Genomic DNA, 25,958 nt, shown 5'->3' on the forward strand with positions numbered 1-25,958 from the left:
GCCGAAATGGCCTTGACAGTCCTATTCAAAGAGACATTAGAAACATGACCATTTATGTAATTTTGTGACTTATTTATAGCATTTTCCCCCCTTTTTTCAGTATCCGAAAGCGTATGTCGTTGTCAGAATCATCCCACACTGAAAGTGACTCTAGCCCTCCACTAACAGTCAGGCGCCGTTGCTCGACACTTATAGAGATGCCACACTTTGCCATCTCTGGAGAGGATGAGGGAAAGAAGCAGCAAGGAACTAGAACGTGGGAAGATGTGTCTTTAACTATTCCAGAACAGCCTACAGAGAGAGACCTCACTCTGGAAGTGGATGTTAGTCCAGCCACACCTGCTTCGACAATCAGTAACATCAGCAGCTCAACTTTAACTGGTAATATACTTCTGACAAAAAAAGTTTCACAGAACTGCACATGAGCAAATAACCTGATTTTCATGAATCTTTTCCTGAGCTATGGGTGACAGCATTTAATACCCATTTGTAGTTGCCATGAGTGCATTGTGAATCAAATTCCCCTCCAAGCTACACACCTTGGAAACATGTCGCCGTTGCTTCACTGTTGCTGGGTCAAAATCTTCGAACTCCCTCCCTAACAGCACTGTGGGTGTACCGACACCATATGGACTGTAGCAGTTCAAGAAGGCAGCTCACCACCACCTTCTTGAGGGAAATTAGGGATGGGCAATAAATGCTGGCCTAGCCAGTGACACCCACATGAAAATTTTTTTTTAAAGTATTATGACACTGGGGTCACATGTCGGCCAGCCCAGGTAAGGGGGTGATAACCTTTCTTCCATGAGGATCATTAGTAAACCATTTACATTTGTATGACCATCCAGCAATTTTCATGCTTGTTATATTGGTGGTTACTGATAGATTACCAGATTTACTGAATTCAATTTCACAAATTGTCATAGTGGGATTTGATTAATGATCAGATTTGAACATAAAATTTAAATTCAGCAAATAATTTCTGAATAAATCTAATGGAGCTCTTGATCCAAAAATAGCAGTGAAAAGTTTAATCCTACTGAAGCATTACATAATTGCTGCTTATCTTTGTTTTGAAGTTAATTGTAAGGAATGTGTTCGTTCCATGAAATATATTGGTAAATAATATACAGTATCATAGTTGTTATGTTATTGGGCTAGTGATTCAGAGGCCTGACCTAATGACTTGGAGACACCAGTTCAGATCCCAGTACAGCTGCTGGGGAATTTAAATTCAATTAAGTAAAAGTTTTTAATAAAAAGCCAGTATCAGTAATGGTGAAACTACCAGATTGTCATTAAAACCCATCTAATTTCCTAATGTGCGTCAGGAGAGGAAGTCTGCCATCCTTAACTAACCTGTCTGGCCTATATGTGACACCAGTCCCATAGCAATGTGGTTGACTCTGAAATGGCCTAGCCAACCACTCAGTTATATTCAAGAAGGTAGCTTACCACTACCTTCTCAAGGGCATTTAAGGATGGGCAATAGATGTTGGCTTCGCCAGCAATGCCCACATCCATTAAATGAATCTTAAAAATGGTTAATCCACTGCCTAGTTTTATTGAAGCACAAAAACATATTATAAATATAAGCCTTTCACATATTAAAGAGATAATCCAAATTAGGAATTTCTAGTTTGCAATCATCTCTATCAATTTTCTGTGGGAAGACCAGCTAGATATTGTAGAGATAATGGGGGATGTAAAGTCTTGTTCATCTATGCCTCCGTTTTGTCTCATTAAACCAAAAAGTTGTGACTTGCTGGTGCACAGATGTAGCTGCATGTACGAATGAGAGCGTCACCACTTTGAAATGCTCATGTCTGCAGCCCAGCTGAGAACCAGTATAATAACAAGGCTGGGTTTGGAATGTTTTTTCAATGGGAATCCTGTGCTTTTTTTTAAGGATTGCCAAACCACCTAGGATTTAACCTTTCTGGAATTGAAATTGAAAATTAATACATGAACTATAAAATACTGCCCATATTTTAAAGGCATTTTTACAGTAATTATGTTAATTAAAAACTTTCAACTGCCTTGATCCAGTCTAATTGTTACAAAAGCAGAAAATGCTGGAAGAACTCAGCATCTGTAGAGAGAAAAACAAAGTTAATGTTTCGAGTCCATCTACTCTGTTTTTCTCTCCACAGACGCTGTTAGACCTGCTGAGTTTCTCCAGCATTTTCTATTTTTGTTTCAGATTTCCAGCATCCGCAGTATTTTGCTTTTATCCCAGTCTAATTGTTGTTTGGTTAGGAAACTTTGCAAATTGACCTTCCCTCCATTGTAAAGTCAGAAGTGAGAATGGTCGCTGATGATTGAAAAGTGTTCAGTTCCATTCACAATCTCTCAATAATGGAACAGTCTATATTGGCTTGCAGCAAGACTTGGGCTGATAAGTGGCAAGTAACTATCGCACCACACAAGTGCTCGAGAATGAATATCACCAGCAAGAGAGTGTCTAACTACCTTCCCTTTATATTCAATTGCGTTACCATTGCTTGTCAATTAGTGTTATCTAGCAGTACCTAAACCAAGTCACATGCTAAGAATCAGACAATTGAAGATCAGGAATTGGCACTTTTGGTCAGACAGTTTGGTGTAATCAAATTGGGCATGGCAATTACGTGAAGCAATTGTTAAACCTGAAAGAAGTTACACATACACAGGACTTTTCCTTTACCAGCAGTTCTCCTTCCCTTTTGTTCATGGTGAATCAGGGGATAGACTGTATAATGATAGATTGTTGGGCTACGTAATGCACAATGTCTTTTATCAAGGTCACTGACTTGTAGTGATGAAATAAGTCCTACCCAGTCCTGTCAAGTCAATGGAGTGCAATGGGTCTCCACGGTAACAAAGATTTTGAGCACGTGCTAAACGGTTAAGGTGCATGTAACTGCTGTAGGAAATGCATCCAGCTATTTTTTTAATTATTTGTGGATCTGAGAGTTTGCCGCCTTATTATTTATTTGTGAAGTGATGTAAAGCTTTTCAGCAGACCTCAAATGACAGAAACATGTCTATTGTATAAATAATAGCTGTTCAAGAGGTCATGATTCCCTTTAGTAGTCCCATCAAGGTACTTTTGCTTTTCCTCTCTATTTTGCTTTCTGTATATGATTAGACGTTGAATTAAAAATTCCAGCTTACCCTTCCTGGTTCACATTCTGCATGCCTCAGTAAGAATTTTTCAGTCTGATTGGTTAAGGAGTTACATAGATGCTTACCCTGTTCACACAGGTCTTAGATTACTTGTAGAAGGTACTGTATCAAAATGACTTTCTAATTACTACAGGTTCTTGTGTAAAATCTCTGTGGGCCAGTGCAAGTGTAATGAATGGCTGATTCCATTTGTCCATCACTGACCACAAAATGCAGGCCATTATTAATGTATTTTAACTTGTATTCCAGCTGGCAGCTCTGCCGACCTATCTGATCAGAGGTCTCGCAACAACAGCACTGAAGGATCAGACTCCTCAACTCCAAAAGCAATCAGTGACCTAGCAGTTCGCAGAGCTCGACACAGGCTAATGTCTGGGGAATCGACTGAGAAGCGCACCTCCAGGCCGGTCAATAAAGTGATCAAATCAGCTTCTGCAACTGCCTTGTCCCTTATGATCCCTTCAGGTAAGGGTTAAAGCTGGTCTCTGAGTGAAACTTTGTGGACAGTTTATTGACTCTGGGAGCTGCATTTTGGAACCTATTAGTAAAGATGCATCAGCAGTATAGCTTTTTGGAAATATGATAAAGCAACCATTAAGCATTGATGTCCCATTGTAGCATTTATAACTGCTCAGGTTTTTAAATTGCTTTTTCTTGCAAACAGAAGAAATTATCATGGAGAATGAAGAAATGGCAGAGATTTTGAACAAATATTTTGTGTCTGTCTTCACAGTTGAAGGCACAAATTACATACCAGTATTAGCGGTAAATCAAGGGGTTAATAAGTCTGAGGAACTTAAAGTAATTAATATCAGCAGAGGAAAAAGTATCAGAGAAACTTAAGGAATTAAAAGTGAACTGAGGTTCTGATGGCCTAAATCCCAGGGTGCTGAAAGAGGTAGCTGCAGAGAAAGTAGATGCACCTGGTTATGATTTTCCAAAATTCTCTATATTCAAAGAAGTCCCATCAGTTTGGAAGTTAGCAAATCTTACACTGCTATTCAAGAGAGGAGGTAGATAGGAAACAGGGAACTACAGGCCATTTAGCCTGATATCTAGCATCAGAAAAATGCTGGAACCTGTTAACAAAGAGCCAGTAAATGTCATATACTTGGATTTCCAAAAGGCATTTGATAAGATGCCACACAAAAAGTTAATTTGCAACATGTGGGCTCATGGAGCAGGGGTGTTATATATTAACAAGGATAGTCTAATGAACAGAAAGCAGAAGATAAGGATAAATGGGACATTTCCAAGTTGGCAGGTTGTGACTTGGATCACCACAAGGATCAGTGCTAGGGTTTCAGATTTTTACAATCTATACTAATAACTTAGACAAAAAGACCGAGAGTAATATATCCAATTTTCTGGTTGGGAATGTAAACTGGGAAGATGCCACAAAGAGGCTGCAAAGAGACAAGAGACAGATTGAGTGGGTAACAAGGTGGCAGATGGAGTATAATGTGGGGACATGAGGTTAATCACCTTGGAAGAATAGAAATAGAAAAACAGAATACTTTCTCAAAGGCATGAATGTTGATGTTCAGAGAGACTCAGGTATACTTGTATACAAGGAACACAGAAAATTAGCACACAGGTACAGGAAGCAAGTAGGAAGGCAATTAGCATGTTGACCTTTATTGCTAAGGGATTAGAGGACAAAGACAAGGAAGTCTTGCTACAATTGTATAGGACTTTTGTGAGACTATACCTGGAATGCTGTGTGCAGTTTTGAACTCCACATTTAATGAAGGATTACTTGCCTAGAAGGCAGTACAGTGAAGGTTTATCAGATTGGTTCCTGGATTAAGAAAGTTGTCCTATGATGAGAGGCTGAGTAAACAGTGCCTAGACTCTCTAGAATTTAGCAGAATGAGAGTGATCTCACTGAAACTGATGCTGGAGAACAAACAGCTAATGTGGTTCCACTATTTAAGAAGGGTTGTAGAGATAAGACAGGGAACTACAGGCCTGTGAGTCTCACGTCAGTGGTAGGGAAACTATTGGAGAAAATTCTGAAGGAGAGAATCTATCTCCACTTGGAGAGGCAAGGTTTGACCAGGGATAGTCAGCATGGCATTGTCAGAGGGAGGTCATGCCTAAGAAATTTGATTGAATTTTTTGAGGAGGTGACCAGGTGTGTAGATGAGGGTAGTGCAGTTGATGTAGTTTATATGGATTTCAGCAAAGCCTTTGACAAGGTCCCACATGGGAGACTTATAAAGAAGGCAAATGCACATGGGATACAGGGTAATTTGATAAGGTGGGTTCAAAATTGGCTTAGTTGTAGGAGAAAGAGGGTGGTGACAGAAGGCTGCTTTAGTGACTGGAAGCCAGTGTCCAGTGGCGTCCCACAGGGATCTGTGCTCGGCCCCCTATTATTCGTCACTTATATAAACGACATAGATGACTATGTGGGGGGCAGGATTAATAAGTTTGCGGATGACAGAAAGATGAGCCGGGTGGTTAACAGTGAGGTTGAGTGTCTTGGGCTACAGGAAGATATAGACAGGATGGTCAAATGGGCAGATAAGTGGCAGATGGAATTTAACCCTGAAAAGTGTGAGGTGATACACTTTGGAAAGAGTAATTTGACAAGGAAGTATTCAATGAACGGCATGGCACTAGGAAGTTCTGAGGAACAAAGGGATCTTGGCGTGTGTGTCCATAGATCTCTGAAGGTGGAGGGGCATGTTAGTGGGGTGGTGATAAAGGCATATGGGGCACTTGCCTTTATCAATCGAGGCACAGATTACAAAAGTAAGGAGATCATGTTGGAGTTGTATAGAACTTTGGTGAGGCCACAGCTGGAGTACTGTGTGCAGTTCTGGTCGCCACATTATAGGAAGGATGTGATTGCACTGGAGGGGGTGCAGAGGAGTTTCACCAGGATGTTGCCTGGGATGAAACATTTAAATTATGAAGAGAGGTTTGATAGACTTGGCTTGTTTTCGTTGGAGCAGGGAAGACTGAGGGGCAACCTGATCGAGGTATACAAGATTATGAGGGGCATGTACAGGGTGGATAGGGAGCAGCTGTTTCCCTTAGTTAAAGGGTCAGTCATGAGGGGACACAAGTTCAAGGTGAAGGGCAGGAGGTTTAGGGGGAATGTGAGGAAAAACTTTTTTACCCAGAGGGTGGTGACAGTCTGGAATGCACTGCCTGGGAGGGTGGTGGAGGTGGGTTGCCTTACATCCTTTAAAAAGTACCTGGATGAGCATTTGGCACGTCATAACATTCAAGGCTATGGGCCAAGTGCTGGTAAATGGGATTAGATAGGTAGGTCAGGTGTTTCTCACGTGTCGGTGCAGACTCAATGGGCCGAAGGGCCTCTTCTGCACTGTGATATTCTGTGATTCTGAAACGCACAAGATTTTGAAGGGGCTTGATAGGGTAGACACTGAGAGGTTTTTCTCTTGGCTGGGGAATCTAGAACACAGGAGGAACAATCTCAGGATTGATTGTTTAGGACTGACATGAGAAATTTCTTCACACAGAAGGTTGTGAATCTTTAGAATTCTGTTCCCCAGAGGGTTGTGGCTGGTCCATTGTTGAATATGTTCAAGATTGAGATAGACAGATTTCGGTCTTTCAGAATCAGGGTCTAAAGGAAGCAGGTGGGAAAGTGGAGTTGAGGCTGCAGATCAGCCAAGATCATATTGAATGGCAGAGCAGGCTCAAGGAACCATATGGTCCACTCCTGCTCCTATTTCTTATGTTCTTATTGTGGTTTGGGTAATAACTTTTGAGCTATGGAGTAATGAAATTTCATTAATATTTTACCGTTGCAAGTGATTAACAAACACAACAGACTCACAGGGCAGAATCTTCTGGCTGGCGTGTGGGTAGCGGAGCCCGCACGCCAACACTTAAAATGTCGTGCGCTGACGTCAGCGCGCAAGCGTCCCGACATCAGCGCGCGGCATCGTGATATTTCGGTCGGCGGGCGCACTATGCAGTGGGACGCGCACCCACCATTAATTAAAGGTCTTGTTAAGGCCATTAACTCTCCAATCGACCAGGATTTTGAGGGGCCCGTGCGAACTTCAGGTCGGCGCATGGGCCCAATGGGCAGGCGGATAAATGATTATTTCACAAACCCCATCCAGTGGCGGGATGAGGTTTGATATCGGGTTTAAAAACTTTTAATAAAGTGTTTGTGTTCTTCACTAACACGTCCCATCTCGTGTGACATTTTCACATGAGGGGGACATGTTAATGATTTTTAAATTTTGCTATTTTTAGAGTTTCACAGAGTTTCAGCGATCTCCCTGAGGCAGCACTTAGCCTCAGGGAGGTTTGTGCTCTTTCATGCGCATGCTCGAAAGCGCGCACTCTGGCAGTTGGGGAATCTCCCACTGCCCACACAGGAAGCACATAGTGCTTCCTGTCAGGCAACACGCTGGGTGGGCCTTAATTGGCCCGCCCACTTAAAATGGCGGCGGGGCCCGTTTCAGCGGCGGCGATCGGCTGCCCACCTGTCACCGAGTCGGTTGGGCCCGCCCGCCCATCAAGGGCGAAATTCTGCCCACAAGCTCTGTGCACATCCACAATAACCAAAAGAAAAATTAGCACAGTCCGCCTCAAGTTCCTTGTAAATTTGTAGCACAGATTTAGATTTCCCTTCTCTACAGTGAAACATTTAAATATTTTGCTCTGCAGGCTTTTATTTGCTTTAACTTAATGAACGGTAACAACAGTGAATAATTAATATGGATTGTTCCAGGTAGGTTTGAATGATAAGCTCAAAGATCTCAAAAATAAAAGTCATATTTGAAATCAACAGTAACATGTCCAGCTGTTGACGTATTACTTGGTCGGCATAATGTGCTCATTTGTGAAGATGCATATTATTTTTCTGAAGTAAGCTGAGACAAAGCCAACTGTTGAACTGTACCCCAGCAAAGCATTAGTTACAGATTGTATACATATTAAGTAGATAATTTTAACCCTATTTCGGAGTAATTTTGAAACTTTTTAAAATAGTTCATTGATTTACTTGAGGAAGTCAATTGTAGATATGGATCAACAGAAAATCTGCACTCTGGCATGTAATGGGGGATAAAATGGATAAAGTAATTAGTTAAATACTATGTTGTTAGCCCTAAAGGAGGATATTTTTTGGTAGTTAAACTATTAGAAACAACCTTATGAAGTAACTGCGTTTTCATACTTTGTTTACTTAGACCACCATACTGGTTCTCCCTTAGCCAGCCCTATGTCACCACGTTCTTTGTCATCCAATCCATCCTCCCGGGATTCCTCACCAAGCCGAGATTTTTCTCCTGCGGTAAACAATCTGAAGCCTCCAATCATTATCCACAGAGCTGGAAAAAAGTACGGCTTTACCCTTCGAGCCATTCGAGTGTACATGGGAGAGAGTGATGTCTTTACAGTTCACCATATGGTCTGGGTAAGGAGATTCATCTTGTTTATCAGTAACCGTGACATTTTTTATAAAGCACAATGGGTTAGATTTTGTTATAACCACTTTTGGATGCCACATTATATCCTATCCTGGCCTTTTGACTTTCTTTGTATTGCAGCATGTTGAAGGAGACGGGCCTGCTCATGATGCTGGCCTTCGAGCAGGGGACCTGATAACTCATGTAAATGGTGAACCTGTCCATGGCCTGGTTCACACAGAAGTGGTGGAACTCATATTAAAGGTAGTAATCATTATTTTTCCATAGAAAATGTCTGATGTAAAAATCAGAAGAGTATGTTTGGGTTACAGCTCCAGTTAATGTGAGCAGTATGTTCTTGCTAATATCCTTTTTTTCTACATGTTGGATTCCAATGTTATTTTTGATAAATCTGGTGTGTATGTGGGATACTAAACCATTTCATCTCTGCTTGAATTCTATGTTTGGCAACACCTTTGAGAGCCAAACCAGTTCAGCAGACATCAGACTCTGTTGCTGAATCCCACGTACCTAAATGAACAGGTGCCGGATAGCTGCAGCCCTCCCACAGTTGGAATGAACCCTCAAACAAGTGGTTTTGTCCTTCTGTTATGTGTGAACAAAATGAAAAATACAACTGTTATTTGCAGAAGGTGTACATTGAACTTTGAACTGTATACAATATTATTAAAATCTGGCCAGCTAAACTGAATTAAAATATTAAAATTTTCTTTTTTTACAATTTGAAATTACCAAAGGCAAAATGAATGTAAAATATTAATTAATCTGAAAAAGAATTCTGCAGTCCTGCCACATCAAGTCGTGAATGCTGGTGGACACTAAACAATTACCGGGAAGAGGAAGTTTCATTGAACATCCCTGTCCTCAATGATGGCAGAGCCCAATGCATGAATGCAAATGACAAGGCTGAAGCATTTGCAACCATCTTCAGCTGCAAGTGGCAAGTAAATGGTCCACCTCGGCTTCCTCATGAAGGCCCCACAATCACAGATTCCAATTAGATTCTCTCCTCATAATATCAAGAAACAACTGAGCACACTGAATACGGTAAAGTCTCAGGGCCTGGACGTAGTGCTAAAGACTTGTGCTACAGAACTATCCACACCGCCGAGCCTAGCTTTCTAGTACAGGTACAACATTGGCATCTACCTGACAGTTGCCCAGATATGTCCTGTCCACAAAAAGCAGGACAAATTCAATCTGGCCAATTGCTGTCCCATTAGCCAACTCTTAATCATCAGCAAAGTGATGGAAGGTGATGTTGACAGTGCTACCAAGTGGCACTTAGCAATAACCTGATCACCGATGCTCAATTTGGGTTCTGCCAGGACACTCAGCTCCTGACTTCATTATAGCCTTGGTCAAAATATGGACAAAACAGCTGAATTCCAGAGGTGATGTGAGGGTGACTGCCCTTGACACCAAGGCAGCATTTGATTGAGTGTGCCATCAAGGAGCCCTAGCAAAATCGATGTCAATGGGAATCGGGGAAAACCCCTCTACTGACTGGAGTTATATCCATCAAAAAACAAGATGGCTGTGGTTATTGAAGGCCAATCATTTCATCCCTAAGATATCACCACAGTGGTTCCTCATGGCCCTGCCCTTGGCCCAATCATCTTCAGCTACTTCATCAGTGACCTACCCTCCATCATAAGGTCAGTAAAAGAGGATGTTTTCTGATAATTGCAGTGTTCAGTCCCATTCACAATTCCTCAGATAATGAAGCAGTCTGTCCCCACATGCAGCAGGACCTGGACAGCATTCTGCCTTGCACTGATGAATGGTGCTCAAGTGCCAGGTAATGACCATCTCCAACAAGAGAGAATCTAACTACCTTCTCTTACCATTCAGTGGGATTGCCATCACTGAACCCCCACCATCAACATCCAGGGGGACTCCAAAGCCTATGCACCATCAAAGAGACACTTGCCTGGAATAGTGCAATTTCAGCACTCAAGAAATTTGACACCATCCAGGACAAAGCAGCCTCCTAGATTAGTACCCCAATCTGCGCATTAAATATTCTCTCTGGCCAACACCAGCGCACCAGTGGCAGCAGTGTGTACTATCTTTAAGGTACACTGCAGCAGCTCACCAGATCTCCTTTTATAGCACCTTCCAAACCCTGATCTCTCAAAGGCAGCAGACGCATGGGAACACCACCATCTGCAAGTTTCCTTCCAAGTGCCACTTTTCCTGAATTGGAATTATATTGCAGTTTCTTCACTGTTGCTGCGGCTGGATCAAAGATCTAGGACTCCCTTCTTAACAGCACTGTGGATGTACCTACACCACAAGAACTGCAGTGGTTCAAAAAGACAGCTCACTACCACCACCACCACTATTGGCACAAATAGAGATAGATGGTTTAGATCTAATCGCCATTACAAAGACATAGATACAAGGTGACCAAGGTTGAGAAATAAATATTCCATGATCCACAACATTTTGAAAAGACAGACAAAATGGAAAAAGAGGAGTAACCCTGATAGTAAAGGGTAACGCAAGGACAGTACTGAGAAAGGATCTTGGCTCAGAAGATCAGGAAGTACAATCAATATGGGTGGAGATTAGGAATAACACGGGTCAGAAAACGCTGATGGGTGTGGTTTTTTTGGCCCCTAACAGTAGTTATACAATTGAACAGCACATTTATCAAGAAATAATTGGAACTTTTAACAAAGACAATGTAATAATTGTGGAGGACTTTAATTTTCATATAAGCTGGACTAATCAAATTGACAAAGATGGTCTGGAAGATGATGTTGCAGAATGCTTTCATCACAGTTTTCTGAATAGTTACATTTTAGGACCAAGTAAGGATAAAGCTATTTTAGATCTAGTATTCTTGCAATGAGTTAGGGTTAATTAATAATCTCTCAGTAAAAGGTCCACTGGGAAAAAGTGATCACAATAAAATTGAATTCTATATTAAGTTTGAAGTGACAATCTCTAGTCCCAAATACAAATCTTATCTTAAACAAAGCCAACTACATAAATATGAGGGGAGAACTGGCTAAGGTTGTTTGGGTAAATAGACTAAAAGGTATGGCGATAATTCAACAGTGAGAAACATTTAACAAAGCAATTCAAAATGTTCAACAAAAATACATTCCATTTAAAAACAAAAACTCAGCAAGAAAGATCCGTACATGGCTTACGGAAGTTAAGGATAGTATTAGATTATAAGGTGGAGACTTGTAATATTGTAATGGATGGTAGTAAGTTTGAGGATTGGGAGTGTTTTAGAAACCAGCAAAGGGCCACCAAAAGGGTGGAAAAAATAGAATATGACAGTAAACTAGCAAGGAATATAAAAACAGATTGTAGAAGCTTTTACAAATACAGAAAAAGGAAGAGAGTAGCTAAAGTAAACATTAGTCCCTTAGAGGCAGATACAAGAGAAATTATCATGAAGAATGAGGAAATGGCAGAGGCATTCAACAAATATTTTGTACCTGCCTTCACAGTAGAAGACACAAATTACATACCAGAAATAGTGAGCCACCAAGGGGCTAAAAAGTGAGGAATGTAAAATCATTAATATCAGCAGAGAAAAAGTATTGGAAAATCTTAAGGGACTAAAATCCGACAAAACTTGATAGCCTACATCCTCCAGTTCTAAAAGATGTTGCTGCAGAAATAGTAGATGCACTAGCTATGAATTTCTAAAATTCCCCAGATTCTATAACGGTTCCAGTGGATTGGAAGTTAGCAAATCTAACACCTATTCCAGAAAGGAGGGAGAGAGAAAACATGGTGCTACAGACCAGTTAGCTTGACATTAATTGTCAGGAAAATGTTGGAATCTATTATTAAGGAAATTCTAACAATGCACTTAGAAAATCGTAGTACGATCAGACAAAGACAACATGGGGTGGAATCTTGGCCTGCCCATGGCAAGTTTGGTGGTGGGGGGACATTTAATCAGGCAGCAGGGAGGTGGATGGGGAGCCCACCACCTTCCCACATCCACCCCATTAAATCCATGGCAAGAAGCCCCGTGGATGGCCTTCCTGCTCTGCCACCAATTGAGGCACTTAAGTGGGCAACTTATAGCCACTAAGAGGCCTCTCCCAATTTTTTTCACCATTCATTTTGTGGGACGTGGGCATCGCTGGCTAGGCTGGCATTTATTGCCCGTCCCTAATTGCCCTTGAGAAGATGGTGATAAGCTATCTTCTTGAACTGTTGCAGTCCAATTGGTGTAGGTACATCCACAGCGCTGTTAGGGAGAGAGTTCCAGGATTTTGTTGCTGGTATTAATCCAGTGGCAAGCGGAGGGCTCATCATGCAGGGAGCACGACAAGCAAACCCTGGTATGTTTGCTTGTAGGCTCCCATGGGCGCGGTCCGTCGTTCAAAGGTACTCGGTGCCTGAGTGAGGGACTCGTCTCATCAGGAAGGAGAGGCCCACTGAAAGCTAACCCCTCATTCCATGCTGCTGATCCCCCACCCTCCCCTGTAACTCCCATCTTGCCATGTGTCTGTGCCTGTGCCTGGCTCCCTCCTCGATTCGAGACCTTGGGTTGGTGCAGGACTAACAGCAGTCACCATCTCCCTAGTGACTGTGCTGAGTACAGAACAGCTGCGGCCTCTGGTTGGCCAGCAGCTATTGGTGAGTGGGACTTCCACCCTGGGATTCTTATCCCAGAGAAAGCTTGCCATTAATCTGTCAGGTGCCTGAGTGGTGCAAGATGCAGTGGGCCAGAAAAGAGGCAATGGGGGTCACACAGATCTCTAGCAGTGACCGAGACCCCCTTGCCTCCACAAGATTCTGGCCATGGTTTATGTGAGGGAAATCTTGTTTGACAAATTTATTAGAGTTTTTTGAAGATGCAATAAGTAAGTTAGATAAAGGGGAGCCAGTAGATGTATTTCCAAAAAACATTTGGCAAGGTGCCACACAAAAGGTAAATACACAAGATAAGGGCTTATGGAGTCGGGGTTAATATATTAGCATGGATAGAGGATTGGTGAATGGACAGGAAGCAAAGAGTAGGGATAAAATTTTCATGTTGGCAGGCTGTAACTAGTGGAGTGCCGCAAAGATCAGTGCTGGGGCCTCAGCTGTCTATAATCTATATTAATGATTTAGACAGAGAGTAATGTATCTCAGTTTCCTGGCGATACCAAGCTAGGTGGGAATGCAAGCTGTGAGAAGGACACACAGAGTCTGTAAAGAGATACAAACAGGTTGATTAAGTGGGCAAAAAAGTGACGGATGGAGTATGATCTGGGGACATTCATGTAGGTAACAAGAATAGAAAAACAGAATATGTTTTAAAAGGTGTGGAACTTTTAAATGTTAATGTTCAGAGGGATTAGGGTGTGCTCATACAAGGAACACAAAGTTAGCATGCAAGTACAGCATCCAATTAGGAAGGCAAATGGCATGTTGACCTTTATTCCTAAGAAATTAGAGTACAAGAATAAGGAATTCTTGCTACAATTGTACAAGGCTTTGGTGAGACCATACCTGGTATACTGTGTCTAGTTTTGATCTCTATATTTAAGGAAGGATATTGGAGGCAGTACAGCGAAGGTTCACTGGATTGGTCCCTGTGATCAGAGGGTTTTCCAAGGATGAGGTTGAGTAAATTGGGTATAGACTGTCTGGTGTTTAGAAGAGTGAGAGGTGATCTCATTAAAACATACAGGAATCTGAAGGAGCTTGACAGGGTAGACACTGAGAGGTTGTTTCCCCTGGCTGGGAAATCTAGAACACGGGGGACACATTCTCAGGATAAGAGGCCAATCAGTTAGGACTGAGATGAGGAGAAACTTCTTTACTGAAAGCCAGGGTGCTGTTGAGGCTCCATCATTTAATATATTTAATGCGGAGGTAGACAGTTTTTTGGGATCTCAGGGAATCAAGGTATATGGTGATTGGGTGGGAAGTGGAGTTGAAGCCAAAGATCAGCCATGATCACCAGAGATGTTGTATGGTCTGCTCCTCCTATTTCTAATGTTCTTATGTTCTCAAGGGCAAGTGGGGATGGGTAACAAATGCTGGCCTTGCCAGCGCATTCACAACATGAACAAACGGAAAAACAATGTATAGATGTAGTTAAGACATGTCGATGCCATGGCACAGCAGAAGTTGTAAGATAGTACTGTGACAAGAAAGCACGTTCCAAAGTTTTTTTTGTTTATTCGTTCGTGAGATGGCAAAGCCAGTATTTATTGCCCTTGAGAAGATCATAGTGAGCTACCTTCAGGAATTTCTGCAGTTTGTCTGGTATAGGGAAACCCAACCTGTGAGTAGTTAGGGAGTTCCAGTATTTTGATCTAATGATGATTAAGGAGCAGTCATATATTTCCAAGTTAGGATGGTGCATGACTTGGAGATAAACTTCTAGGTGGTGGTATTTCCATGCACCTGCTGCCTTTATTCACCTGCTTGGTAAAGATTGTAGTTTGGAATGTGCTATTGAAGGAGCCTTGGTGAGTTGCTGCAGTGCTGGAAGGAATAAATGTGTACGGTGGTAGATAAGGTGCCACTCAAGTGTGGTGTTTTATCCTGGGTGATGTCAGGCTCCTTGAGTATTGCTGAAGCTGTAGTCATCTGGGCAAATGGAGAGTATTCTTTTGCCCTCTGACTTGTGCCTTGTAGATGATGGAAAGTCAGGAGGTGAGTTACACGCTGCTGAATACAGTCTTTGACCTGCTCTTGTAGTCACTGCATTGCTGTGCCTGGTCCAGTTAAATTTCAGGTCAATGGTGACCCCCAAATGTTGATGGTGGGGGAATTCAGCAATGCTAATACCATTCCCTTAACTGTACCTTAAGGTTATCTGAATATTTGTTGAATGTATTTCATACAGGAATTTAAAAATACTTTTTTCTTGTACAATTAATATGTATTCATAGAGTGGAAACAAGGTTTCAATTTCAACAACTCCTTTTGAAAACACTTCAATCAAAATTGGGCCAGCTCGGAGATCTACACACAAGTCAAAGATGGCAAGGAGGAATAAGAAGGGTAAAACAAAAGATGGCCAAGAAAGGTACTTTTCAGCAGAGATTACTGAATAACATCACCAGCAGTTTTGCTCATTTAACTCTGCATTTTTAGGTCTATTATTGTTGAAATGAGCCTTAGGGCTTTAAAAAATTTGAAGTAATAAATCGTTTAATAATTATTGATGAGTTACTAGTACTGTTTTTTGTTGAACAGACACTTTCCTTTTTATTAGGACTTAGCTCATACATAATTATTGAATTTTGAAAGACAATAATAATTGCCCATTTGCTTTGCATTTTGCTGCTGTTGAGAGTCAGTAAACAATTGAGCAGAAAGCCCCTCTGGTGAACGCACAGCTCCTGCCTTTGCTGTGATCATTCCTATTTGATGGTTTAACAATATCAAGTAGAAGTAAGATTGCATAAGATTGCACATTAAAAATAACACAAAATAAAATATAGTAATGCATTATTTTACTTCTCTAAATTTGGAGGCAAAAACTCTCTGCTACCATTGCAATTGAATAAAAACTGGAAAAAATTCTTGTGCTTTCATGACATTTCATGACAGCAAATCTTATCTCTGCCTGCTGCTAAATTTTCTAGTTTCTGATGTCACCTAAACTGCCTAATTACAATGACCAAAATCAATGCAAGGCATCCATTATTTTATATGTATGACTTGGTCTCCTTGACCAGCTCTTGTCATCCTTTTCATGGACAGTTCAGAGTGCCATATGCGGAAAGCTTGTGTGCAGATTTGCCAGTTGCACACTCTACCACTGAATGATACCTGCCATTGCTCAGTACCAAAAGGACAGGGATATAAATTTCTCTGAATCCGTCTTTTGTTTTATTTTGCTTGCTATAAATGTCTATTTACACTTAACTTTTCTAATCACAGGTTAGACTTTTAATTCTATTATGCTCATTTTGCTAACTCTACAATTTGCAGCAAGAAAAGAAGCTCACTCTTCCGAAAGGTTACAAAACAAGCAACATTGCTACATACGAGTCGGAGTTTGTCCTCCCTGAATCGATCGCTTTCATCTGGAGAAAGTGTGCCAGGTTCGCCAACACATAACCTTTCCCCTCGCTCACCAACCCAGAGCTACAGATCCACGCTGGATTCTGTACACTCAGGTAGGCATCATCTCTACATAGCCATATTGTGGGAATGCTAAACACTGATCACAAATCCTTTCTGTGGAAAATTCCACAGCTTGACCGAAGATGAATGCCCTTAATTTCCTGGATTGTACTGACGCAGAAATTACACTGATCCCACGATGATAAGCTGTGCCAACATTTCTTCCAAAACTCATTTGACCTTGCTGGAATGCAAAAACTGGCATAAACACCATGCATTGCCCATTTGTGTTACCACTGTAGATATAAAGTAAACTATTTTTAAAATGTTGTATTTCTGCTCAGAGATAAAAGCTATACTTGTGTCTCCTTGGAAAAAACAGCACATCACTGCTCTCACACTGTAATTACACGGCAATTTTCTAGGCAGCTTCAGAGCAAATTGTTTTAGAGCTCACATATTGTTTTCAATGCTATATTTAAAATTCGAGTATTCAGCAGTTAATCTACGGGAAAAAAATAAGATTGTAGCCGCTGCAAATTATATTTAAAAATGGTTTCAGGACACAGTATGATGGTGCTATACACTGTACTAGACTGCTGTGATGTACATTAGTGGCCTGTTAAAACCTTCAGTGCTTCTGAATTACCATTTAAATAAGCTATTCTCATTAGGTCTTCATCTCTTGATTTTAAGTCATATAATCTACAGCAATAGAATACCTTTTTTGAACAAAAATGGCAATTTACAATATTAAGACAATTAGCAATCTAGACAATCAGCCAAAGCTCTTATGTCTATGTTTCGTACATCTAAATCAGTGATTTATGAACCTGCTATAAGAAGTAAAATATTGGCCCAGATTTTGTGGTTAAAAATAATGGTGAGATTATCAGCACTCAAGTTACAGTACTTAGTAGTGGATACACACAAAACTTGCCAGAAAAAATTAGTGTTTGTCCATTCCAGCGTAAGTGCATTTTTAACGGAGTGGTAAGTCTTAATTACTGCCAACCTCTCTTACACTGAAAATTTGTGCTTAGAAATGTGAAGTCTCACTCCTTCAGATCTTGACTGTTGTTTGAAATTTTTTTTTAAATAACTTTTTTACTTTTTGCTTCATCTGTTTTAACTCTCCATCTTAATCTCACTTTTATTTGCCCCTATTTTGCTTGAAGTATGTTGAATTACATGTTCTAATTTATAGTTTGGATTCTGTGGACTGGATATTGGCACAGATTTTGCAGTTGTAATGAGCGCGAAACTGTCAGCGTTTGCTATCATTACTCTGAAATTAACAGTAATTCTGGTAACACATGCACATTTAATTGCAGAAGTCCAGGGGCAGAATTTTACCTCCCGTGGGTGGGCGCGTGCCCGACCCGATCAGGCATAAAATTGCACGTGACGATGTCGGGTGAGCGCCCAATGTCATCACGCACTCGCGCACGGGTATCAGGGCCACGCCCGCCATTAATTAAGAGGCCACTTAAAGCCCTTAACAGTCCAATTGACAGCGATTTTTCCTTGCTCGTGTGATTTCGTATTCGTCGCATGGGCAAAACGGGCAGGCAGCCAGCCGACATTTTCAAATACCTCATCCACAGTTAGGATAAAAAGGATCAGCAGCGTTGCCAGTGTCAGCAGTGAGGAGTTTCGGAGATAGTTGCTGGTTGCTTATTGGTACTTGGCAGCCTCATCTCTGTTTGCGGCTTCATTCCTAGCATTTCCAGGCTTCATTTCAGGACTTATTGGTGTCTGCAAGGCTCCCAGAGGAGTCAAACCTTGTGGACCTTTCCAGGTATCAGACAGCCTTCTGTTATCCTTGTAATGGGCTTGTGGTCTTCGCTGGAGGCAACTCCTCCTCTGAGGAAGAGAGGAGCAGAAGGGAGAGGAAGCCGGGTGTCCCAACACAGCTTCCAGGGAAGGGACCTGTGGGAGAAGCGGCGCAGGCACAAGGGGCACAGGGCCAGCAGGAAGTCCAAGGCGGAAGGAGCCGCAGAAGATGCCACCATCCTGCTGCCAGGATTTACAGGCGGCAATACAGCTTCCTCAATATATCTCAGGTGCAATGCTGAAGGAGGCCCCGCCTCTCAAGGGAGACCGTGACCTCCATTTGTCAGATGATTGGGCCTGACATCAGGTTTAACTGTGTGGGTAGACACCCTATGGTAGTGGCCCTGAAGGTAGCAGTGGCTCTGAAGGTCACAGTAGCCCTCAACTTCTATGCCGCTGGCTCTTTCCAGGGGTCAGTGGGGGATCTGTGTGGAGTCTCCCAATCAGCTGTCTACATTTGTGTCAAGTGGGTGACAGAAGCTCTGTTCAGGTGGGTACTGACCTTTATTTTTTTACTGTGCAAATGAGGCCAGACAGGCTGAGCGAGCCAGAGGCTTTGCAGCGATCGCTGCGTTTCCCCACGTCCAGGGTGCAATAGACTGCACACTTGGCCATCAAGGCACCAGTGGGTCAGCCTTCGTCAACAAGAAGGGATTCCATCCATGAACGCGCAGATAGTGTGTGACCACAGGATGCAGATTCTGACAGTCTGTGCAAGTACCCTGGCAGATCCCATGACACTTACATCCTGAGACACTCCCAGGTGCCGAGGCTATTCAGTGCTCCAGCCGACTGGATGGATGGCTGCTTGGTGACGAGGGCTATCTGTTGAAGAGGTGGCTCATGACGCCTCTCCGCCACCCAAGAACGGAGGCAGAGAAGCATTACAATACGAGTCATGCCTCCACAAGGGCGGTGGCAGAGAGAACCATAAGTCTTCTCAAGATGCGCTTCTGATGCCTGGACCGTTCAGGGGTAGCACTACAATATACCCCAGAGCAGGTGTCATTGATAGTAGTCGCCTTGATCCGACACTCCTTCAGCTAGGCTACCAAAGATCAGCTTCAATTGCATGCCAGGGCTGCCACCTCCATCCCAGATGTCTGAAAGGACCCTTTCATCTGAACACAAAGAACACTCAGTGCCTGTGCAATAAAGTTCAGAGCCACCTATATCCAGCATTACATACTGACGTTCCCCACAACAATGAAATAAAAAGATGAAGCATACCCAGGCCATGACGACAAAAACGCAATTTATCTCATTCTGACAGTTCAACCCCAGACCAGTATACATAAAGTATACATAAACATGACCATAAAATCACCTGTGACCTGTCCCTCTTGTGCTCATGGTGCCTTTAACTTATGTTTGCGAGTGCTATGCCTTGGTGCTACCCCCAACCACTCCACCCCCCACCCCGGGCTTGGCACTGGCATTGGAGACAGCCTGCTGACTGTGCTGTCTTCTTGGCCTTGATAACCTTGGCGGTTGTCCTCTGGCCAGTGAAGCCTGTGCTGGCTCTGCCCGGGAGAGAGTGGTCAATCCCATGGCTGGCATCTCTCCAGTCACCACAGCCTCATCAGATGCCACTGTCACTGGCAGAGGAGTGGAGGAGCTGCTGCCATCATCCAGAGCGCCCTGAGAGGAGCCCGCAGAGACGACAGGCAACTCATGCACCAACGTGAGGTTGCTCTGGACCTCCCTGCACACCATTGATGGACGGGCACCTAGCTGGGATACTGGGTGCCTCATCCATTTCCTACACAGACACTGACCACCTGAGGTCAGTGCCTGTGTGAGGGCTTGTAGGTCTGGGCGCAACCCCAGGAACCCCTGATTCTGTCCCTGGAGCTGCCTCTCCATGAAAGTCGCCACTCTCTCAATGGGGGAGGCAGTGCACTCAGCCATGACGGTCAATGCAGTGCTGATGGTCCGCATGGACTCCTCCATCATGGAGACCTGGGCACGCAGACCCTCATGGATCTCCGCCAGATCCTCCCGCACAACTCGCTGGACATCCAGCATCTGCTGCCTAATGAACGACTCCAGAGGCTCATCATCAGCCTTTGACTGAGCATCGTCCTAGTTCCCAGCAGTCCTCTGACTGCTGATGCCCTGGGCACTCTCTACCCCCGCCTACACCTCAAGAGAGTGTGAAGTGCCGTCACCAATGTGCATCGAGATACTAGCTGCCGATCTAATGCCCACCGAGGCACTGGTGCCTGCTTTAGAGAACGGGTGTGACATAGATGCAACAGAAGCTCAGTGGTCCTCCAGTGTCAGGGGAGGCCCTTCAGGATGCGCAGTGCACATGCCTGCTGGCGAACCTAAAAGGGAGAACAGGGACATGTCATTTGTTAAAGTCATCACACTGTCACTGTGCATGCTAGGCACCCTGGTGAGACCATAGAGACCTGTATCATGGTGCCCTCGTCTTTCAATGATCAATGGGAACTCCAGGTTCGAGGCTCTCATCAATAAAGAGACTACACTAGAATGGTTGCACAAACCGAAAGTCTCACCTCTGTGCACTGCACTCTTACCTTTGTCTGGCACCCCCACCTCTCCACGCTTGGTTGCACGGGGCACATGCCGGCTCCCAAGCTCCAGGGCATCTTGCTCGAATCTGGAAAGGATTAGGAGGCTAGCAGAGCCTCCACCAGTCCAAGACCTTTCAAAACTGTTGTGGGCTGTCTTCTCCTGAAACAACAGAGGAGCATTGATTAGTCCACTCTCTACCTGCAGTGCCACTGCAGCCTGGCCAACCTCAGCTGAGGAGCACCTGGCAGGACACATCCAAGTCGTGGGCCTCAAGCCGCAAGGCACTCAGTCCAAGCGGCCGAGGCTCACCCCCTTGGTCAGCTCTGGCGTCATTGGCAGTTAGCACTCAGACTCTAGCACCCCTGAGGTCCACGGGGGGGGGTGGCCACACATTAACACTTCTGCACACTGACCCATGCCAACACGGTACTCACCCTTCCTGAGGTCATCTTGCAGGTCATTGAAGCGCTTCTGGCACTGGACCAGGTGTGCTGTACCATGTCATGGTTGCACACCATTGCTGCATCCTCCTTCCATGCCCTCTTGGTGAGGTATGGTGGCCTCCTCCTTCTCCTCCTATCCCTGGGGACAAGGGTGTCCCTTCTGGCAGCCATCTCCTCCAGGAGGATGGTGAGGCACTCATCAGAAAAGTGGGGGGCCAAGTGCCTACCTGACCTGCCCTCCCGCCTGCCGTGTCCAGCCTCACTTGAATCCATAGCGAAAGTACAGGAGATGTCCTTCTGTGGCATCCTTCCAGGGGCTGCCTGGGCCGCTTTTAAACCGGCCACCAGGTCGCCATTGGACCCGATGGTTGACAGGCCTCCGCCCTTGCTCAGCCCTTTCCGGCCAGTGCAGAACTGTGTTTCACGCTGGGCGGGCCTTAATTCGTCCGGGAGCATGAAATCACGGTCAGGGCCCGATTGCGGGCGCCCGACCATTTCCCGGGCTCGCCCGCCGCGCCCACCCAACAACCTCAAAATCCTGCCCCAAGAGTAGCTGTCAGTGATTCTTCAGTCCTCCACAGGGTGCACTGTTGAAGTCTCCAATGATGAAATTAAAATGGAGCTCAATATATTGGCATGAACTTGGGCTAATTATCCACTTGTTATGGATTAAAATCATCAGTAAACTTTACAGCTTGTGTGAGGAAGTGCAAGGAGCCTGTGTGCCATTCATGCATATTTACCAGAAGAAGATTTTTATATAAAGAAACCTGCCCAAAATGGATGTGAGACCCAAATATCAGATTTTTACAATTTTATTTTACACATATTTGACATTTTCAAATTTTGTTCACATCTATATGGTGCTTTCAGATTTTTTTTCAAACGTACTGGAACTGCTTAAAGGCAAAGCCTGTAAAGAAGAAAAATGCCTTTTTCACTCATGGCCCCAATGTCGGACACTTTATACATAATGGAAATACAGTGCAGGGATCAACAAAGAGGAGTTAGGCACTGTGCCTGTTGGCTGACCAGGAGAAACCCCAGAGTGTGTGTAGAGTGAAGCTGTCTTTCAAAATGATGTCAGAAAATTTATATGTGAGGAGACTATGCTTCAGTAAAAGATCAAGTGACTGCATTTAATATGGTAAAAGAGGACCTTCAGTCACATTCTTGGTCCCAGATTGCCTGTCAGAGGCCATGAAAGTAACCACTGCATTCAAATTTTATGTATGCAATCACTTCAGTCAGGTACCAGACATGTGCAACACCACCCAGAGCGCTGTGAGGGCCTGCATTCACTACCAGGTTACAGATGTCATACTCCTTGGGCTTATGAGTTCATCAACTTAGTCCTACCTCCAGTTCAGCGAAGGGAAGGGTCAATTACTTTCCAAAGGATCACTAGCTTCCTCAAGGTGCTTGGGGCTGTCAATCGGAGCTCATATCCCATTGAAGGCACAGAATGATACACCTGTTTTGTGTATAAACAGGAAGGCATTTCATTCATTAAATGTGATGATCCTTGTGATGCTCAGTTGTGGATCCTAAATGTCACTGCAGATTACTGGTGAAGTGCCTGTGATGCTTTCATCCTCAGGCACTCAGACTTATAAGATGCCCTCAGTGAATTACATCAAGGATCCAGAAAGATATTAGGCGACAAGGGCTAAAGTTCTGATGACCCCATACCACAGAACTAACAGTGAAACCCAGGAAAGACACATTCATGTACATATGTGCACAAGCCAAGTGGTGGGAAGAACAATCGGGGTGCTGAAATCGTGCTTTCGGTCATCAGGATGATTAGCAGAAACTGATGGCATCTTTTTCTCCCCATAACCTCTTCCGGCAAGAACAAAATCAACAACATCATGGGAACACCATCACCTCCAAGTTTTCATCTAGTCATGCACCTTCCTGACATAAACATATATCACAGTTCTTTCATTATTGCTGCGTACGTATCCTGGAAATGCCTACCTAACACCATCGTGGGAGTATCGACAATTGCAGTAGTACGAGGACATGGCCCATCACCATCTTTTTAGGGCAACTAATAACGGGCAGTAAGTTCAGCCAAGCTAGAATTGCTCACAACCAGAGAACAAATCATAAAAAGGGGAAGCTAGAAACATTGAGGGAATGGTATAGGGCTACCGTAATTCTGGGAGGGGAGGTTCTAGGGGTCTGCGACATTGCTTAGCAGCACTGGGAAGGCCAAGCTCTGTCAATATTTATGGAAGAGGCAGGCTACAGTGGCATTTAGTTAGAGGAACTTTCGGAAAACTAGCCTGACCTACCCTCATGCTTTTAGTATTTCAACACTTCTCCCACTCTCAATGTATGGAGTACTGACCCTTTTCTCCCAGCCCAGCTTGTAGCCTGTCAGTGAACCCATAGCCTGAGAAGCATCATTTCTTGTGAACTCCCAGTTGTCAACCAGCAATTGTCTTTAATTGGCTGTTAGCATGTCTTGATTGGTACTACTTTGAGACAGAATGTTGTATGCTCAATCCCACTGCAGATTTGAGCACAATCTAGCTGACACAACTGTGCAGATGCCATCTTTCTGTTGAGATGTTGAACTTTGGCCCCATCTGCCAGCTCAGATGGACATAAAAGCCCAACTGGCAATATTTGGAAAACTGGGGAGTTCTATCAGTGCCATCCCTACCTAATATTTCTCCATCAAACAATACCAGCAAAAAACAGAATATCTAGTTATCAATTCATTTATTGTATGTTTTGTGCAAATTGTCTGCCATGTTTGCCTGCTTATCAACAATGTCTGCATTTGAAAATTTGTTAGATGTAGAGCATTGTGGGCCACCCTAAAGAAATATGAGGAAATGCAAGCCCTTTCTTTAATGACACCACAAATGGATTACCATTCTGGGCACCCAAAACTTTATTAAGTGCAAAGTCAGTGGAAATGATGGACCAGCCTGGTTGTAGGTGGGATTATTGAGCTATGAAGACCTCGTAAAGAATTCTTTTCGTTGAGAAGATGATGACAGATTAGAAGATGGTGTAAGATTTTAAAATAACAGAGGGAATATGCAAAGTGAGACAGAAATGTATTTGCAACCAACCAGAGAATGCAATAGAGGCTAAAGAAAGCGCCAACTAAACATAATTAAAATTCTTTATGCTTTTGTTCTACTATTGGTCATCCATTTTTTTAATAGATGATTGATTAACCATTTGAAAGGTAATTTTGTCTGACTCAACTGAAAGATCAATATAAACCAATTTGTTAAAAATGATCAGATCAGGTCTTTAATTAAATGACATCAGGTGGATAAAGTAAATGCCTCAGCCCTATTTTCATGTTCTTGTGCTAGAGTTCAGTAGCTGCCAATGCCAAACTAAAACTAGCATACAGTTAAGGCAGACAAACTCAGTTAAATAGTACATTAAATGTCGTCATGTTTCGTTCGTGTTAAACTTTGAAATGAGCAGAATTAGTTTGCACATGTGTATTTTTAAGGAAGTCATTAGGCTCATGTAGCTTGAAGTCATTTAAAGGCTTTTGTTAAGATATTGTTAGGCAATTGACGAATCATACGATAGGACAAAAAAACTCCAAGGTCATCCCACGTCACTAAAACTGGAAAAACCTGTGCAGTTTGCTGAAAGAAAAGAATCTCAACTAAAATCAAACTTGCTCTATTGTCTTTTCAACTGACTTGCACCATAGTATAGAGCTGACTATGGTTATGTTCATTTAAAGCAATTACGTTTTCTTTATAACATTATATGTTAACTGGAGAAGGTATTTGATTTTTTAAACCTTTTTTTGCTAGTAACTTGTTTGATTTTGCATTATCCAAATGAGAACTGTGCTCAAACAAAATAAAAACGGAAAATGCTAAGTAGCAACATTTGTGTAGAGAGAAACGAAGTGAACATTTCAGGTCGATGACCTTTCATCAGAACTGGAAAAAAGTTAGAGATGCAACAAGTTTTAAGCAAGGACAAAGGCAGGGAAAATGGGGTGGAAGTGTTAAAACTGTTGTCTCACCAGCAATTCAAGGCCACCTACACTTGCTTTCCAGTTATAGGTTTGAACCCAACATTGTTGTTTGTCGTTGTAATTGACCATAGGGCCAAATGTTTATCTAAGAGCTTCCTAATTTTGAAGAACTAGCCTTTGCGCAGTTATTTATTATTGAATAAATTGTGGCTAGTTGTTTTAAGTGTGTTAAAAGCAATGACATAAGTAACACATTTACTAGGTCTCTTACATATCCCCCGCCTCCAATAGTAATTGGTTTAGGAATATGGTAAGGTATGAATAACAAAGACGAAATTAAGTCCTCCTATATCTGTAATTTGAAATGTAAAAAGAAAGTAACAATGTATATGATCTCTGTTTGTAATAGATAAAAAATGTGATTACTAGATGTATACAAAATTTTATTATATCCCACTGGTATTTCCTGTGCAAAATTATTTCAGCCAACAGTCTTGATGACAA

At 42.9% G+C, this 25,958-nt stretch overlaps 1 protein-coding gene across 5 annotated transcripts in view; it reads left to right on the forward strand.

Moving 5' to 3' along the window:
- The window catches only part of mast2 (microtubule associated serine/threonine kinase 2), a 544,666-nt gene that overhangs the window by 514,837 nt on the left and 3,871 nt on the right, over positions 1-25,958 (forward strand). For all 5 annotated transcript variants that reach the window (XM_078561040.1, XM_078561041.1, XM_078561042.1 and 2 more), the window contains 6 exons: positions 101-381; positions 3,418-3,633; positions 8,355-8,581; positions 8,715-8,837; positions 15,470-15,606; positions 16,518-16,705. In XM_078561040.1, the coding sequence (XP_078417166.1) occupies positions 101-381; positions 3,418-3,633; positions 8,355-8,581; positions 8,715-8,837; positions 15,470-15,606; positions 16,518-16,705 (1,172 nt within the window). The remainder of the gene's footprint in view (positions 1-100; positions 382-3,417; positions 3,634-8,354; positions 8,582-8,714; positions 8,838-15,469; positions 15,607-16,517; positions 16,706-25,958) is intronic.

The sequence above is a fragment of the Cetorhinus maximus genome, chromosome 17 (assembly GCF_964194155.1).
Source record: "Cetorhinus maximus chromosome 17, sCetMax3.hap1.1, whole genome shotgun sequence".
Taxonomy (NCBI): domain Eukaryota; kingdom Metazoa; phylum Chordata; class Chondrichthyes; order Lamniformes; family Cetorhinidae; genus Cetorhinus; species Cetorhinus maximus.